The sequence below is a fragment of the Talpa occidentalis genome, unplaced genomic scaffold (assembly GCF_014898055.3).
Source record: "Talpa occidentalis isolate TD23 unplaced genomic scaffold, MPIMG_talOcc4v2.1 talOcc4.9, whole genome shotgun sequence".
NCBI lineage: Eukaryota > Metazoa > Chordata > Mammalia > Eulipotyphla > Talpidae > Talpa > Talpa occidentalis.
The window spans coordinates 74,923,932-74,941,652 of NW_023605305.1; the positions used below are offsets into that span (position 1 = coordinate 74,923,932).

General features: G+C 46.5%; 1 protein-coding gene across 3 annotated transcripts; it reads right to left on the minus strand.

The window, feature by feature from the left end:
- Positions 1–276: 276 nt before the first annotated feature.
- On the minus strand, positions 277–17,040 carry LOC119235760 (uncharacterized). Of its 3 annotated transcripts, XM_037499311.2 has the most exons (7): positions 16,760–17,040; positions 16,341–16,454; positions 11,158–11,526; positions 5,581–5,877; positions 3,876–4,013; positions 3,589–3,680; positions 277–3,328 (listed from the first exon to the last, which is right to left on the minus strand). In XM_037499311.2, exons 2-7 carry the CDS (start codon positions 16,411–16,413, stop codon positions 3,236–3,238), a joined length of 1,062 nt encoding a protein of 353 aa, XP_037355208.1. In that variant the 5' UTR covers positions 16,414–16,454; positions 16,760–17,040; the 3' UTR covers positions 277–3,235. The 3 variants fall into 3 exon arrangements, 2 of the variants coding, with proteins under 2 accessions (XP_037355208.1, XP_054547196.1); XM_054691221.1 differs by lacking the exon at positions 16,760–17,040 and having other exon boundaries at positions 16,341–16,501; XR_005122907.1 differs by lacking the exons at positions 277–3,328; positions 3,589–3,680 and adding an exon at positions 4,744–5,482 and having other exon boundaries at positions 3,976–4,013.
- Between the last annotated feature and the right edge of the window lie 681 nt (positions 17,041–17,721).

Genomic DNA, 17,721 nt, shown 5'->3' on the forward strand with positions numbered 1-17,721 from the left:
TGAAGGTAACTAGGAATCTGCCAGTGAGTAGAAGGGGACGAATAGTGAGTGCAAGGTGAAAACAGCATTTCAGGAAAGATAGGTCAATTGGTGCTGAGGTTCAAAGAAGATGAGTGTGAGAATGTCCATTGGATGGAACAGCATGGAGTTACCTGGTGATCTGGATAGATTCAATGGAAGCAAGAGTCGATGGACAGTGAAAGAGACCAGAGAGAGAAATAGATGTTTCTAAATAAAGTATACAAATGATCACTACACAAATGAAAATATGTTCAAAATAATTAATGTATTGGGAAATGTAATTCACTGCCACAATGAGATGCATCTTCACCCACATTAGGATGGCTGCAATCAAAACATAAGACAAGTCAGAGAGGTTGTCAGGAAATCTACATACACCACCGGTGGGAATGTAAAAGCAGTGCAGGTGGGAGATGGGAATGAGAGGAGGGAGGAACACAAGAACAATTATGAGGGGAAGCCCAGTGGAATAGTGATCAGGTAGGTGTCTGGACAAGGGGAGATGAAGGAGTCAAAATGAATGAAATCATGATCCTCTGTGGACACAAATCATGCTTGCATCGCTTGCACTTGGGAGAAATTGTGGGAGTACTTAAAATCTGTGAAGTTTATTTATTTATCCATCTGTACAATGACAATTCCTGGCCCACAGAATCATTGATGATGAAATGAGTTATGACTAGAGCAAAAGGAGCTGGCCTGCAGCTGGGGTGCTGCCATTGCAAGGAGAGCAGGAGCCCACGGGCTCCAGGGGGCAAGCAGCTGCCCCTGACAGTCTCATCTGCACCAGAGCACAGGGCCCCTCCCTGCACATCACCCCCCACCAGACCCCATTGTCCTGTGGGGAAAGGCCTCTTTAAACCACTGGCTGCTCCATCCATCATCAGCATGAACTAATCCTAAGCTGGTGCCCAGAGACCAGGCTCGCCAGGAGAGGGTCATGTGGAGAATATTCCCATGATGCCTCAGGGTCCCAGAGTCCTCAGTGACCATGTGGTGAATGGTACAATGTGATCACTAGAATCACACAGTGCTGCATTCAATGGTTAGTTTGGGACCTTGGTTGCTTGTCCTACAAAATGGGGGTAATATCTACCCTAGAGAATTCTTGTAAGAGTCGTAAGAAACAATATTTATAAAATGCCTGAGGTAAAACCTGGTCTGTTATAGGCTCAGAAAGCTGAGTTCCTTTCTTATTTGCTTGTTATTATTGCTGTTTTATTTGCTTGTTTGTGTTTTGCTATGGGTGGTCACATCTTACACCACTCAGGGACTGATGGGCATTGATGCCCAGCCATGACCAGCCACATGGGATGACAGGGCGGACGTCCTCCTTTGCTCTCTCAACTTTCTGCTCAGCCTAAGGGGAAGGAGGTCAGAAACAGTTTTATTATGGATCCCCCTTATCCTTTCTTACCCTAGCGCTATCCACAGGCCACTTGTATCGCTTCATAATGCTCAAGCCCTTAGCTCAGAGCTTTGCTTTCTGAGGACATAGATGAGCTGAACTGAGCTGTGGTGGCAGGGGGATAGAGGGAGGTGGGGGTTTAACCAAGACACCCAGGAATCTAAGTGAGCAATCAAGCTACCATCTTTGAAGCAAGAGCTATGACCCAAAGCAGAAGGCAGGGTTTCAGGAGGGAGAGATACCCAGGGAGAGGAAAAGCTCCCACATCCCAAGGGGCAGGTTTCATGGGTCCTCAGGCAATATGTGGGAGGAGATGATGTGGGAAACCCCACCTCAAACCCTCGGGCCAGGCACTGTCATCCTCATTATCATGGAGTCTATCCTGCTTACACATGGACCCACCACCAAATCTTTCAGCAGCCTTTGTGCTCCGATCCCCTTTTCTGGGGCCCCATGAGTGCCAGGAAGGGTGCCCAGACCCTTCACAGAAAAAGGTTCTTGTCTCCATGACCCTGGCTTCCACAGCCCAGCACCTCCTGCGGGAGGCCCAGGTTAATCAGCAGGGCAGTTTCATGGCCAATCCAGGAAAGACTATGGCAAGGTCCATAGTTATGTTCAGGGTGTGAAAATGTAAGGAATGGAAAAGACCATTTCTAAAGCCTTGGATCCAGACCTGCTCCATATAACAAATGGTTTGGAAGAAGGATTTGGGCAGGATGGTAGGGTTTGAACAGGTAGGTATAGGAGAGAGGTCCATGGAGAGGTCCATGGAGAGGTATATGGAGGTCTATGGAAAGGGGACTGTTATTCCAGGCAGAAGAATATGAGTGAGAAAAGGGAACTGACCTAGGACGTGGGAGCAGCAAGGATGGAGGGGGCTGAGGTCAGTAGAAGAGGCTGGTTAGGCCAGGTCAGACCTTCTCACAGCTCCCCCCTCAAATCCCAGAGGTCCCCACCAAGGGGGGGCAGGAGGACCCTGCACATCCCATCTAACCAGCACATGACCCTATGCAGATGGAGAAGATCTGGGCTGTTTTCATAAATAGACAATTTAATCCTTCTAAACTCCATTCTCTGTAAAACAGAAGGTTCAACAGACTGAAATGGAAATAATACAAAGATCTCTTCTGACTGTGGATGAAGTTGGGGCCCATGGACAAAGGCTGAGACCAAGGTCCAGATTAGCACAGGTGGCCAGGAATCCAGAGGGCTCTGGAACAGGTGTGTGATGTGTCATAGACACTCCTCCAACACACACAACCACACACAAACACACAACCACACACAAACACACACACACACACTGCCCACACCCCCCAAGTGAGCCCTATACACAGTGAAATAGAAGACTAACAACTCTGACCACACAAACTGACCCCCAAATTGGCATGCAAAACCCAGGTCCTAACTCCCTCCTGTGCGTGGTCAATACCTCTACACAGTCCCCACTCTTGGGCTCGTGTTCTCAGAAAGACATACACCAGTAATACAACAGAGGCAGTGGAGGTCATGATGTGTAGTCAGGAGGGGCCTCTTTGGGAAGCTCCAGGAGAAGAGGGGTCAGAAGCTGAGTCAATGACAGAGGAAGAGTGCCCACTTACTGGGGTGAGGATCCTGAGTGCGAGGGCAGCTTGGGGACGATCAGGGGAAGTAACAGCCCACAAGTGCCCAGGGCCCATGCAGTAGGGTCAGTGCAGCACAGACCAGGGTAAGTTCAAGATGGATCAGGGCAGGAAGAGGCAGCTGTCTGCAAGGCTCAGGCTCAGGAGAGGTTCACAGGTTTGCTCATTCTCCAGCTCTGTCCAATTAAATTATCTTCATGGCCTGGCCTGGGGTGTGGACCTCACTGTAGACAGTAGTAAGAGACTCCTTTTCTTCCAGACGGTGCTCACCAATACCCTGGGAATGCAAGACAGAGGGTTCATGGAGCAGCTGAGGGACAGAGAGAACCAGAGGGACTGACAAGGATTACTGTGACACACACTGCAATGCAGGCCATCAGCGTTGCACTGTGAAAATGTTCATAGTTAATACTTTTGTCTCTTCAAAAAGAGTTAAAGAGGCTTCAGGACCAGAAACAATAGATGACAGGGTTTTGCGAGCCCAGACTCAGGCAGGGGAACTGGAAGAGCCCAGGCTGGACACAGCCCACTTCTCACCTTGTAGTGGCTCTCCCGAGACTCCTGCTGATTCAGCTCCACATACTGGACATCTTCATCGTGATCCTCATGCACCTTCTGTGGTTCTGCACCTGAGTCAGGCACAAATAGGAGCTTGAACTGGGCCTTGTAAACCTGTATCCTCACCGCTGCTGTGATCCCGAAGGCCATGGACAGACAACTACCACATCCCAAGGACATTCCCTGAGCAACAAATTGCAGGAGAAAGAGAGCAGAGGGTCCAGCAGGGGACCCTGGACCTATCCTGAAGGAGGAGAATCACTTGCCTCTTCCCATCGCCATCTTCTCCTTCTTCTTCCCACGTGTCTTCCAGAAGAACAGGCCAGCACCCAGTATACACAGCACAACCACAAGGGGCACAATGATGTGTTGCTGGTGACTAGTAGGGTTAGTAGGTACTTGTCCTTGAGAAAGGCAGAGAGTAAAGATGAATCAGGAAGAGAGAACTTGGAATTCCCTTTGCCAAGGACAGATACAGACAACAGGTGGGGAACTCTGCAGCTCTTATGTCAGAAGCTGAAGTGGGAGGAGCGTGGCAGCTTCATTCATTCAAGCATTTGCCCATCTTCTGCCTGGTCCCAGGATGCTGGGATGAGAGTAACATGATACATACTCAAGTTCATCACCAGGGAAAATTCTGAGAAAATACAGCCTACCAGGCATAGGGATACAGTGCAGAGAGGTTTGTGTCTTGAACAGAGGTCTTCAGAGATGGCCTCCCAGAGGAGGCGATAGGTAAAATGAATCTTAGGGGAGAAATAGAAGTTTCCGAAACACTCAGGGTAGAAGCAGCATTCAGGGAAAGGGAAACACCATATTCAGGGAATGAATGTGTCAAATTGCCATCCACAGAGAGGTGACACCCCACTTCAGCAAGGTGAGGGGCAGGGCAGTAAGGAGCAGGCCATGAGGATCAGTGGAGACAAGGGGTTCTTTTCAGAGGATCTGTGGATCCTGCTGAGCGTCAACTTTATTTGAGGCTCCTGGATGAGAAAGGGGATAGGAGTAAAATGGGATTTGGCATGACACAGACACAGCAGGTCCCCCCACAGCTCATGAGGACGGGTGATGGGGAGGCTGCACGTGGGGCTCCAGGTCAGTCATTCACTCATGAGACACTGACTGTGAACTCACTGCAAGAGCTGGATTCGGGGATTCTGTGATTGCAGCTGTCCAGCTAAGTAAAAGGAAAGAGTCACAGACCATGAATTGCATGTGGATTTCACAGGAATTCAAAGAACACGATGTGGCCCTGCACTTAAGGTGTTCCTTGCTACAAGTCCATTAACATTTTTCCTACACAGGCAGTGACGGTGTCAGCTCCTTAAAGTCAGTGATGTCTGAGGCAGACTGTACAGAACCTGAGGCCCCTGTACAAGATGGGAATGAAGGGCCCTTCTCAAACTCCTTGGAAATTTTAATACAATGAGGTCTGCATGGTAGCAGAGATCATATTCCAATGAGCAGGCATCCCTGAGGGGCCCTTCAGTAGAAGTTAGTCAGAAAATAAAAGACAAGGGTGGGAGAACAACAGTATGAGAGGCCAGAGTTCACAATAACAGAACTCAAAGCAGTTTGTTGTGATGCATGTAAGCAGGGCCAGAGAAAAGGTCAGAGTAGGATCTGAGCCCCGAGTCCTACAGGTGACTAGACGAAGGACACCCACAGATGACTTAGACCAATGACACAGTCCAGTATCATTTCTAAAGGGGTACGATGGTCATAAAGGATAAGAATGGGGAGGAAAAGGTACTGGAAAGTTTTGCTCTAAACCAAGGGGTAAGGAGAAGAACATGGGTGTGAAGAGTATTTAAAAACTGAAGCAAGTTGGATGTGTCCACAGGCTCCTGTAAGTGGTGACCAGGGGGAGGTGCTGCAAACAGAGAGGACTGGATTAAAACCCAAGAACCCACACATCCCACTGCTCCCTAGACCCCAAGAGCACCATCCCCCAGGGCAGGTCACACTCACCAGGGACGCACACCTCTCCGAGGTCTTTGGTGGCATTCTTCTGGTCCACCGGGTTGCTGACCACACAGGTGAGGCTGGCATTGGGCTGGCTCAGGGTCAGGCTCACAGCCAGGGTCCAGGAGCTGGGGGCTGGTCCTGGTGGGGTCCTTCTCTCTAGACCCCCGAGGAGGCCCTGGCTCTCCCAGGTCACACTCAGGCTCTCTCTGTCCCCCGTGGTCCTGCACTCCAGGGTGACATTACACCAGTCTGGTGTGAGGGACAGTGACTCAGTCATGATCTGGGGAAGGGGCACAGGCTCTGGGGAAGGAGGGGACAAAGGAACAGAGCTCAGTGAGTGGGGAACATTGCAGTTTATATTCTCATCCATCATCTCATTCAACCCTTGGCATCCTTCCTCTATAGAATGTGAGAGCATTTTTTTAGATTAAATATAATTTACCTAAAGCTAAATATATAGCAAGTGACCATAAGTAAGGGATTAAGTAAGGTAAGCCTATGTCATTTTACCAGATGGAGCAAACATAAAAGTCTTCATAAGAAGACTTTAAGAAAATAAAGCTCTGGGCCTCCCCTGGTGGTGCAGACGGTTGAGCACCACACTGTGAAGCTGTCCACAGCTTCTGCAGTGCCGGTTCGATCCCGGCCGGCCGGCGAGGGTCCTACATGGTGCCGCAGACCTCTCCTGTCACACCCGCTGCTCCCCTCAGCAGTGTCTTTGGTCAGTCTGCCTGTTCTGTTCCCTGCTCTGTCTCTGGTGAATCCTCTCACTCTCCTGTGCATCTGGCCTGTACCCGGGTTCTTTTATGTATGTATGTATGTATGTATAAATAAATAAATAAATAAATAAATATTTAAGAAAAGAAAAGAAAGCTCCATAAGAAAATAAAGCTTAGAGCCCTACCTAGAGCCAGAAAGATATGTTCTCCTCTGGCACTCTTGATTTTCCTGTTCAAAGGACATTTGGTAGCTCTGGGTGACTTAAAGGCCCCATGAATCCCAAATAATAGATATGTATGGAGGATGCAGTGGTAGCACCGAGAAACGACAACTCTGATTGCGGTTAGAAAGCACCACTGAACATGAGGTGCGCACAGGAATGGAAGTAACAGATTGATAATGTGGTCATTGATAATGTGGTTCTCTCTGTAGCAAGGTGTTCTCTGTACAGAGAGGAATGTTAAGGGAAGAAAGTGTTGGCTAAATAAAATTCTTCGAACGTATCAAAACTAATTTTCCAGCATCTATAGAGGTTTTTAGAGCTGGATTTGGGGATTCTATGATTACAGCTGTCCAGCTAAATGAGAGGAGAGAGGCCAGAGATCATGAACTGCATGTGTATTTCCAAAATTTGCTAGAGAGAACAATTTCCGGAGTGGAAATCTGAGGCCATAAGGCAAGAAAATCAAGTGAGCATTTAAAACAAGGTTGCTAAATGGTACATCCTAAAATAGATGGTGGCAAAGAATGACTGTTACCAAAATAGCAACACAGTATATTTTGTTTTGCTCAACAATAAGAGAGAAACAACTAACCAATACTCAGGAACAGGACACCACCAAAAGACTCCTACAGTATGACTGTGAGGCTGAGCACCCCTGCACTCCACAGGGCAACGCAGGCTGCATGAAAAGACACTGGAGAGTCTCGAGGATCTGTGTGATTGAAGGTGGTGGAGAGGAATGTGTGGGGGCAATGGTCCGGCTGGGGACAGAGGTAGCAGGGCTGCCAGCCCACCCAAAGGCCCTGACGAGGAGATAATAGAGATGGCCAGGCAAGCAAGTGAACAGAGAAAGGTCTCTACATTCACTGTCCTCCATCCTCAAGATCTGTAATGCTGCTGTAAAGTGTACCAAGAGCTAATAGAAAACCAAGCGAGGAGATAATAGTATTGGGGGCTACACAAGCAAACTGGACCCCCACTCACCACATCCGCAGCAGTGGGTAGCCCCTCTAATATCCTCTCCCAGTTTGTTGATAAGCCACAGCCCACCCACCATCCTCACTTGACTTTGGTATATTCAGCAGCCAGAAGTAAAAATCACACTGACAGTAAAACCAAAACACCACCTGCAGGAAAAGAAAAAGAAAAGCAGCTCAGTTCTAAGTTGATGATTTAGAATTTACATTAAAGAAAATGGAAGGAGCGATATGACATCACAAGGACAGACACCAAATTTAAAGACATGGAAATTATGGCCTAACACAAAGAAAATTCAAACAACTATATGAAGAAACTCAAAGATATACTAAAAACAATTTCATGAGCACAGGAATAAACAACAAGCAGCAGGCAGATATTGAAGCTATAAATAAGAAACTAACAGACATTTAGAATGTGAAGAATTTAATAAATAATACCAAGAGTGCTATGGAAAGCAATGGTAGTAGACTAGACCTAATGGAGGAACAAACTTGCTCCCAAGAAAGGAGCAAGTTCACTTTAGCAAATTAGAAATTATTCAGGTGAAAGAGGACAGAGAGGGCCTCCCTGGTGGCTCAGCGGTTGAGCTCTGGGCTGCGAAGCTGCCCGCAGCCTCTGCAGCGCTGGTTTGATCCCCGGCCACAGGCAAGGGTCCCACATGGCATGCAGACCTCTCCTGCCATGCCCGCTGCTCCCCTCAGCAGTGTACTTCATCAGTCTGCCTGTTCTGTTCCCCACTCTGGCTCTGGTGAATCCTCTTACCCTCACCCATCTGGCCTGCACCCCGGTTCTTGCATAAATAAATAAATCTTTTAAAAAAAAAAGAATTAAAAAAAAAAAAAGAAAGTGGACAAAGAAATGAGATAATTTTTAAGTGAAGAAATTCTATGAGAGCTGTCTGACTACATTAGGAAAGCAACATAAGACAATGGGTATCCCAGAAGTTCAAGAGAGGGAGAATGTATCAGAGAGCTCATTCAAAGAAATGATAATGAGAAGGAACTGAATAGACAAGGCCAAAAAGTTCACAGAACACACGGTTATCTATATGTAAAGAGACCTACACCTAAACACATAGGAGTGAGACTATCAAAAGTATAAGAAAAAGAAAGAATATTACAGACAGCTAAAGACAAAAAACAAGCAACATATGAAGGTACTTCCATCCATCTATCGTCAGATTTCTCATCAGAAATGCTATATACAAGGAGAGAGTGAAATAACATTTTCAAAATACTCAAAGATAACAACCACCAGAAGAAAACTGGATCCTGTGAAACTCCCTTTCAAATATAAAAGAGAAATAATGGCTTTTGAGGCAAAAAAAAGTTGAAGCAATTCATTCCCATGAGACCTCCTTACAAGAAACGTTGAAAGGAGCTCTTTTCATAAAATGAAAAACACAAACTACCAAAAAAATTAAGGTGATAAATAGCCACAATCAAAAAAAAATTAATGAAACGGTAGTAGCATGCCATCCTATATCAATAATCACCCTTACCATAAATAGGCTGAACTCAACAATTAAAAGACACAGAGTGGTTTTATGAATTAAAAAGCAAAACTGAGTTACACACTGCCTAAAAAGACTCACTTAATGTAGAGGCAAACACAGACTAAATGTGAAGGTGTTAGAAATGGTATTCTAAGGCAAAGGAAAATTTTTAAATTTTTAGATAAGCACTATGCTTATTTCAGATAAAATAGACTTCTAGTCAGAAATGGTAACATGAGACAAAAAAAGGATTTATATAATGATAAATCAATGGAAACAGAAGATACAACACTAATTTTTATACATATGTTATATATATACATATGTATGTGTGAATATGTGTGTGTATAGGTATCCAATAAAATACATAAAGCAGATATTAACAGACTTTAAAGGAGACATAAATGGTAACAAAATAATGGTAGGGAACTTTAATACCCAATTTATAGCAGTGGACAGACCATCCAGACAAGCAATTAACAAGGAAATACTGGCCTTAAATGACAAATTAGATGATATGACCTCAATAGATATTTACAGAATATTCTACCCAAACTTAACAAAATATACACATCTTCTTAAGTGCACTGGCTTATTCCCAAGGATAGATCATATGTTGGGACAAATAACAACTCTCAATGAATGTATGAAAACTGAGTTCCTATCAAGCATCTTTTTGGATGACAATGTATGATACTAGAAGTCAACCAAAACAAGAAACAGAGAACCAAAAAATATGCAGAGACTAAACAATATGTTAATTGAACAACTATTGGGTAAACAAGGAAATCAAGGGAGAAATTAAAAAATTACCTGGAAACATGTGAAAAATGAAGACACCACTTACCAGGACCTATAGAATTCAGAAAAGGTGGCACTAAGAGGAAGTTTATACTAACACAGACCTACCTTAGAAATCACAAAAAGTCACAAATAAAAACTATAAGTTTACACATAAAAAAAAAAAAACTAGAAAAAGAAGAAAAATTGAACCCAAAGTCAATCGAAACAGAAGGAGCAATTTGACTGAAATATAAATAGGTGGTACCATTATGAAAAGTGATAGTCAAGAATTGGAAACAACTGAAGGGCCCATCAACAAATGATTGGCTAAAGATGTGGTGATATATACAGGGTGGAATACTACTCAGCTATATAAAAAGATGAAATCTTGCCATAAGCAACAACACAGATGCACCTAGAGGGTATTATGATTAATGAATTAAGTCAGATGGAGAAAGAGAAACACCAAATTATTTTATGTGGGTCATAAACAAATAAGATAAATGCATGAACTAAATAAAACAAAAGTAAATTTTAAACTGTAAGACCATATTAACGGTTACCATAAAAGAAGGGGAAAAGGAGGTGAGTAAATCAGTTATATGATGAATAAATTAGACTTTTAAACATAATGTAAACATGATGTAATATATACAGATGTTGGTTTATAATGATGAACACCTCAAACCTATAAAAGGTTATTATCCACATCAATTCAATAAAAACATTTTTAATATGAGTAAGTAAATATCCAGATTAATCCCAATTACCTGAAGATCAGTGTAATTACATTGTAAGGACAAGGATCCTTAAAATTGGAAGAAAATGCCAGAACATGAAGTCAGGAGTATATAGTGTGAGGACTCCACTATTTCTGCCTTGAAGATGGAGAAGAGGAGAGGCAGAAACCATTACAACATGGGGAAGGAAAGAAAATGGAATCTCCCCTGGAGCCTCCAGAGAGGAAGGCAGTCCTGCCGACACCTTGACCCTTACACTGAGACTCTGGTCTGACTTGTGACCTCCAGAAAAGACAAAAAAATATGTGATGTTTTAACTAACTAAATTTATAGTCTTTTGTTACAAAAGTAAAAGAAAACTAACACTCAAAGTAAATTTCATCCTATAAAAATCAATAACTCTTATTGTAAAAATCTGTTTTCCCAAATTTCATTTTCCTCCCTAAAGCACTGAGATGATTTTCTCCCTGGTGTGAATCTCAGCTCTTCTGTCCATTTCTGGTGAGCAAACCCTGATTCCAAAGGAGAAAATAAAGCCTGAAGCCTGGATTCAGAAAGAATCCTGCAAAATGGGGCCCATGTGTCATTCCTAGGGACAGGAAGGAGGTCAGCCGTGTGTGGGGGTGGGGGCCACACACCATAGACAGTGAGCTGGAAACCGTGGGTACTTCCTCTGCCTCCTGTTAACTGAGCTCCAGCCCGGTACCGCCCACTGTCCTCAGGGGTCAAGTTCTCCATCCTCAGGGACGTCATGTTGGGCACGTGGACTCTCTGCTCATACTTGTCCCGGAGGTTGACCCAGGTAGGAGCATCTTCTTTCCCACGATGGACTCGCAGGAAGACTCTGAAGTCTGACTCAGGACCAACGCCCCACTCTGTCTGCTCCAGCTCAGCTGCCCGGACCTTGCTCAGGTGAAACAAGACAGAACCTCCTCGGATCCCCTTCAGAGGAGGGTTGGCTCCAGTGTCTTTCACTTCAGAACTCTGGGCCCCGGTGCTGCAGGTGCCTAGGACAGTGGAACAGGAATCCTGAGGATTATTTTCATTTCAAGGATAACTGAGCACTGTACCACCCATATTTTTAGTGAAATCCATGCAATATTCTCTGTTGATTATCAGAAGGCACCTTGTGAAGTATAACGTGCACAAGCTCCATAAACTTCAGTTCCCTCACCTGCCTCATCATGATCGTATAAATTAAATAAGAACATGGTCAAAAGCACTAACCACAGTTAAGTACATTCCAAGTGCATAACTATAGGAGGAAGGTCTAAGTGTCCACAAAGGTCTCTGTGCTTGTGTTCTAATCTTTGTCACTCTTCCCTGGAGTGGGGGTGTACCAAGTGACCCCCTCTAAGGAATAGAATACAGTATGGTTGGGGGGGCACTGAGCAATTCTAGATTAAAAAGACTGTGAATCAGTCTTCCTCACTCTCTCCTTTCCTCACTCTGATGAATGGCCAGCCATGTAATCAGCTGCCCTGTGCAGATGCGCACATAAAAAGCAACTGAGGGGAGCTACAGTCAACATCCAGTGAGGAACTGGGGCCCCGAGTCAAACAGCCACAGGAGCTGCATCCTGTCGGCAAGCCCAGCAGCGCGCTTAGAAGGAGATCCTTCCCAGCACATCCTGAGGCCACTGACCTCTGGTTTAGTGGCCTAAGCCAGACGGAAGTTCCTCCTCACCTAAGCCAGACATACACTGACCCACAGACAGTGTATGCTCTTGGAGCTCTTTAAGGCACTAGATTTTAGGGTGACCACTCACACGACAGAGACTACCATAACGAAGATTGCTCTCCTTCCAATCCTTTGGCCTACGCAGTAGTCAGGATGGGTGAGGCTGGGCTGCGTAAGACAAACAGTATGATTGGTCCCTTTGGGTCTCAGAACAAGGTCAGTTCTCATCCCACACAACATGTCCATGAGAGGGAGAGGGTCCTATCACACATGGTGAGGGCTCCACACCTTTTAGCTGCACCCCAGGGAGCCCAGTGTCCTCATGGTCTGTCAGTGCCACTCAAAGTATGTTCTTTAGTTGCTCTTGTTTATTCTTAACATTTATACTTTCAATGTTTGTGTTTTAATTTTTGATCTTCAGGCAATTTACTGAGATGTCACACTAGGTGACCTAGTGCACCAGGAGGTTAAAAGCTTGAGGTTAGAGTCAGCGAGTCCAGGTCTCCATTTTCAGGCTCTATGAGTACAGGCAATTATTCAACCTGATGCCTTCAGCTGTCCCACCTGTGAAATGGAAATAATAGCACTGCTGACCTCATAGAATTAGTGCGGAGATTTAAAATAATAAAAACTGCTCAGTGTTCCATAACTACTGCAGACACGGGTGCTGCTCTCACTGCGATGATGATCTGACCCAGATTCCTGGATCAGAACCAGAATGTTCAGGTCCAGGTGTGAGCCATTTTTCTTCACCAGTGGCCCCTCAGGTATCTCCCGCTGGGTACAGGGATGGGCCCCAGGAGTCAAACACCCCAACCCCATAGGTGTCATTAGGGAGTCAAAGTTCAGCCAGGGCTTCCTGTTTACCAGTCCTGAAGTGGAAAGAACATGCATGGCTGTACAGGGACAGCTGGCGTCCACTACACTGTCACCCCCGGATCACCGGGCATAGGAGTACAGCTGTGTTGCTGGAAGTGGTGCAGATGTGGGAAGGGAAAGCTGTAAGTTACCACAAACTGGCATGGAAAAATATATATTATTGACTGTATTTAGTGTGTTCATTTTTCTCTTTCTCTAATGGGATGTTCTGTAATTATGAAACTATTATATGTCTTAAACATATTATATAGATTAGGGAATTAATACAAGTCTAAGGTCCATGGGCGCCTCCTCCCTAGGTAAGCACAGCTGCCGACGTGTCCCCGCCAGGCCTTCATGGTGTTCCCGCAGCACCTGAATCCTGTAAACACAGGACACGCCCTGGTCAATTCACAGCAGCGTTCCCCGTAGTCCACGGGTGCGTGTGACTCTTCTCGGAACAGATTTCAGCATCCTACTGCTCCCTCGTCAATAAATGGGCAAAATAAAAGTAGTCTTTAAAACCTAAAGTCTTAATCAGAGTCAGTGTTATCTAATGTTGAGATATCGAGTTTTAGATGCAACAAATAACACAAACTATTTCATCCAAGAAATAGCTCTTTGGGCCACGTGCTGAGGGAAGATGTGCACGTGGACTTAACTCACAAAGAGCATTTCCATCAATTGTGGAGATTTCTGAGGGACTGTCACCAGTGATTCTGCGTCTTAGCTCCACTCCCTACCCCAAGCACTGGCAAGCACCAGGGGAACAAAGAGAAATAAAGAAAAATCCTGCTAAACAGACAGGAACTGAAGAGCTCTGGTCTTGGGACATTTGCCTGTCACAGCGGGAGCTGCTCGCCCAGTGCTTTGCAGCCCAAGTCCCCAGCGGGGGAGGGGGAGATGTCCTCAGCAGGGGTCTCAGGACACTGCTCCCTGAGAGATGCTCAGGAGCTGAGACAAGAAAACAGGCCAGGCTGGACTCCAAAGGGGGGCTTGAAGAGGAGGCTCCTCCCTCCTCGGAGGGCTGAGGAGGTGACACAGGGCTGGCCGGGGTCTGCCCTCGGCGGGTGTCCCACACGGGCCCCCCAGTGCCCATCCTATCAGGACACAGGGACAGGGCAGGCAGGATGAAGAGTCAGAGCAGAGACATGAAGTAGCGCAGGAGGGTCCTGTCTGGTGGAGGCACAGAAGCCCAGAATGTCAGAGCTGGGGGAGGGGGCCTAGGGAACCCACCCAACCCCACCTTTCACAGAGAAGGAGGCACCCCAGGGGTGAGCCTGTCCTGGGTGCACAGGGCAGGTCAGCCTGGACCAGCTTCCTCTCTCAGCCCAGCCTCTCCCCTGCAGGCGCTGCCCCTCAGCTCCCCCTCCCCTGCCCCAGAGCTCCTCCTCCAGCACAGTGTCTGACCCCCAGGAGCTGAGCACACTCTGAGTCACCCTCCAGGGTCCCCCTCCTGGGAAAGGGGAGCAAGGCTCAGTGGGGTGAGCAGAGCAGAGACTCCTGACAGCTGAGGCCAAACAGCAGCCCCGCCAGATGGCCCCTTCCCGTAACAGGGACCAGGGAGAGAGGGGCTCAGCCTCAGGCTGCAGGGAGGATCCCCAGAACTGGAGGGGGAGAAGCAGCTGTGAGGAAATGGAGAAGACAGAGAAGGAGCAGCAGGGCTCTTTGTCCTCCAGAAGGGGACTCCTCAGGAGATGCCAGGGAGGGTGTGGTGTGTGTGTGTTGGGGGATGAGACAGAGTAAAAGTTGATTTTAATAACAAAACTATAATGCTAAAAAAATCACCATAAATTATTTCCCATTTGCCCCCATCTCCCTCCCTCTCTCTACCCCTGCTTGCTCCTGTACCCTGCACTCCCTCTGGCTCTCTCTCTATCTCCTTTCATAATCTTCCAATACCAAAGTCTATTGAGAAAATTATGTTCAATTCAATGTATCTCCCTTGCTAAATAAAATTGAAGAAGAGAAAGTCTACATTTGGTCTTATTCAACGGTATTAGTTAAAAGGGCTCTGATAGCTTGCAAATCTCATTGTTAAATCAAAACATCTTGTTCACACATGCTTCTAACCCCTTAAATTTTATATAATCCCCTGCAAGTTCACAGTGATTAGAATATTAAAACAAAAACATATAACAATAAATGCTCTCAAGTCATTCACCAAAAGTCATAATTCTCTAGATCTTATTATTTTCTCATTTTTATGTATTTAATTTCATTATATATACAAACACCATCTCTGGTAAAGTCATAAACATGAAATTCAGCCTTCACCAAGTCATTTCAGTTCCCTTTTTGCTAAACCTCCGTCCTCTCTACTTCCCCCAAGTTTATGCTGGCTGCACCTTGATAGCAATTTATATCTTTCCACATTTTCTCCAGGCTATTGTAACACATGGATATATAGACAGCCTTAAATTTTGGAAAATGCTGTACCTTTTACAAGATTAGAATTTCACAGTACTTAATCCCCTGCACTTGTACAAGCCATGAAGTGATCTTATGTAAATTAAAATCCCACCCAGAAACCGGGCCCTGCTTTTAGCCTCTGTGTTATCATAAAACATGATACTCCATGATTTTCTCATCATCCCAAAGGGAGTGGAACCCCCCTGTTTCCAGTGTTTCCCTAAAGCAGTGTTTTTGATAAAGGGCAGCCCCCTGGAAGATTCATTTACCATAAGTCAAATAATTTCTTGACTTTTTATGATGAAATATAACACTATAGCAGAATGTAGAATTCATAAGCAATTTTAAGTTAAACCTGAGATCTCAAGGACCCTGTTCTTTGTGATGATCTGCTTGGAACTGATCCCCACCCAGGTGGGAGCATATGGTAACTTTCTTTTAGTGAAGACACCTAAGACCCAGAATGCCAAGACCCCTCCGGATCAGACTCAGGGTTCCAGGTAGGCCCCTTATCCACATAACTGCAGAGACTCTCTGGTCCTTCTCCAGCTCCCCACACCCAGGAGCAACCTTCTTCGCCTTCCCCACATCCCCATATAGCTCCAGGCTCCCTGCTTCCCTGGTATTTCAGCAAAGTGGTCTCACCTCCTGATGACTGTTCCCTGGACACAGCCTAGGCTGTCCCAGCACAGGACCCAGCCTGCCCACAACCAAATGCTACCTGGTTCTTTCCAGTCACCTGGGATCTAACCAGATATGCTGCATTACAGTTGCTTTGTCCTTTGGATCACCAAAGACATCAAACAGGGAAAAAACAGCTGCCCCCCTGCTTCCCCCAACTGCCTTCCCCCCTAGAAATCGAGCCACTCACTGAGGAGGAGACTGGTGAGCCCCAGGACCCAGGCGACCCGGCAGAGGTGGGAGGCTTCTGGGCAGGGCCCCATCCCAGGCTGCCCGTCAATCTGTTTAGCTGCAGAGGAAACATCTAGAGGCAGAGAAAAAAATCAGAGGAAAAGCGTCACTAAGATGAGCCTCCCTAGTTACTTCCCCACTCCAAGGGCGGGACTACAATGTTAGTTCTGGAATAGCAGCTCGCTATTCTAGAATCAGCCATTGAAATCTTATTATCCTAGCACCTAAAGCAAGACTTCAATCAATGACTGCAGGATGAATGTGTAAATGAACCCCTGCATGATAGGCTTGGCACTGTATTGGGGAGGCCCCCTCTTGTGAAGCTTGGTACACACCCCTGCCCCCACTGTTTCCCCTAAACCCCTTTCAAATTCTTACCTGCTTTCCTGGGTGAGTAGCACTGCCATGCTCAGGCACAGAAGTCACACTCAACAGAAAGTCTGGGCTTCTCTGATCCTGTTGGCTGTCCTCAGTCCCACACTATTAAATAAGTCAAATTTCCTTTTTGATTTTCCATAAAGTTCAACTGTCAGTGACCTAATCAAGCAGCTGTTGAGCAAAGTAACAAAGCTGTTGGTGGAGGTGTCAATTCCCCCCACCCCCAATGCAAATTGTCACTGACCTATTGCTTGCACCTATGTGGCTCCTCAGCAGCCCTGAGAAACCCCCCCAGGGGCTGCCTCAGCACTTCCCGTTGAGCCTCTGCCAACACTGTTCCTGCCTCACAGCTGGGCGGGGACAAGGGCCTGCACAGCCCTCCTGCCCAGAGCCCAGCTGCCTCAGACATACCCCCCAGGGTCCAGTGGACACCCCACAGCATCACTGAGAGCTCTCAGTTCCCACCCCCTGGGGAGCAGCACCTTTCCCTGACCCCACAGGGCCTCTGTCACTGCCCACTCAGGTCCCTTTCAGTTTCCCAGGAGAGGATCACCATCCTGGGGCCGCAGGACTGGCCCCACCACCTGCATTCAAGGGGGTCAGGGATGGCACAACAAACCCACTTATGGATGAGACCCCAAGTCCCAGAGGGGCTATGAGGCCTGCAAAAGCATGTCACGGGTAGTGTGTGCCTCCCAACAGCTAACTCTGGACAATCCCACATGCATCACACCCTCTCCTGTGGCTCAAACAAGTCACCTGAGGCCAAGCTTGTCTGCCCTGTAACTGCCCTGCAGTATCCCAGATGAAAAAATATTCCGCATTGGCCTGATTCCCCCAACCCCACCCACCAGAGCGGACCTTCCCTCAGTGGGTATCCAGGAGCCCTGAGGTCAGAACTTCTTACACAGTCAGAACCTGGCAGCTCCTCCCCTGCTCACTCCCGTGATGGGAGCAAGTGT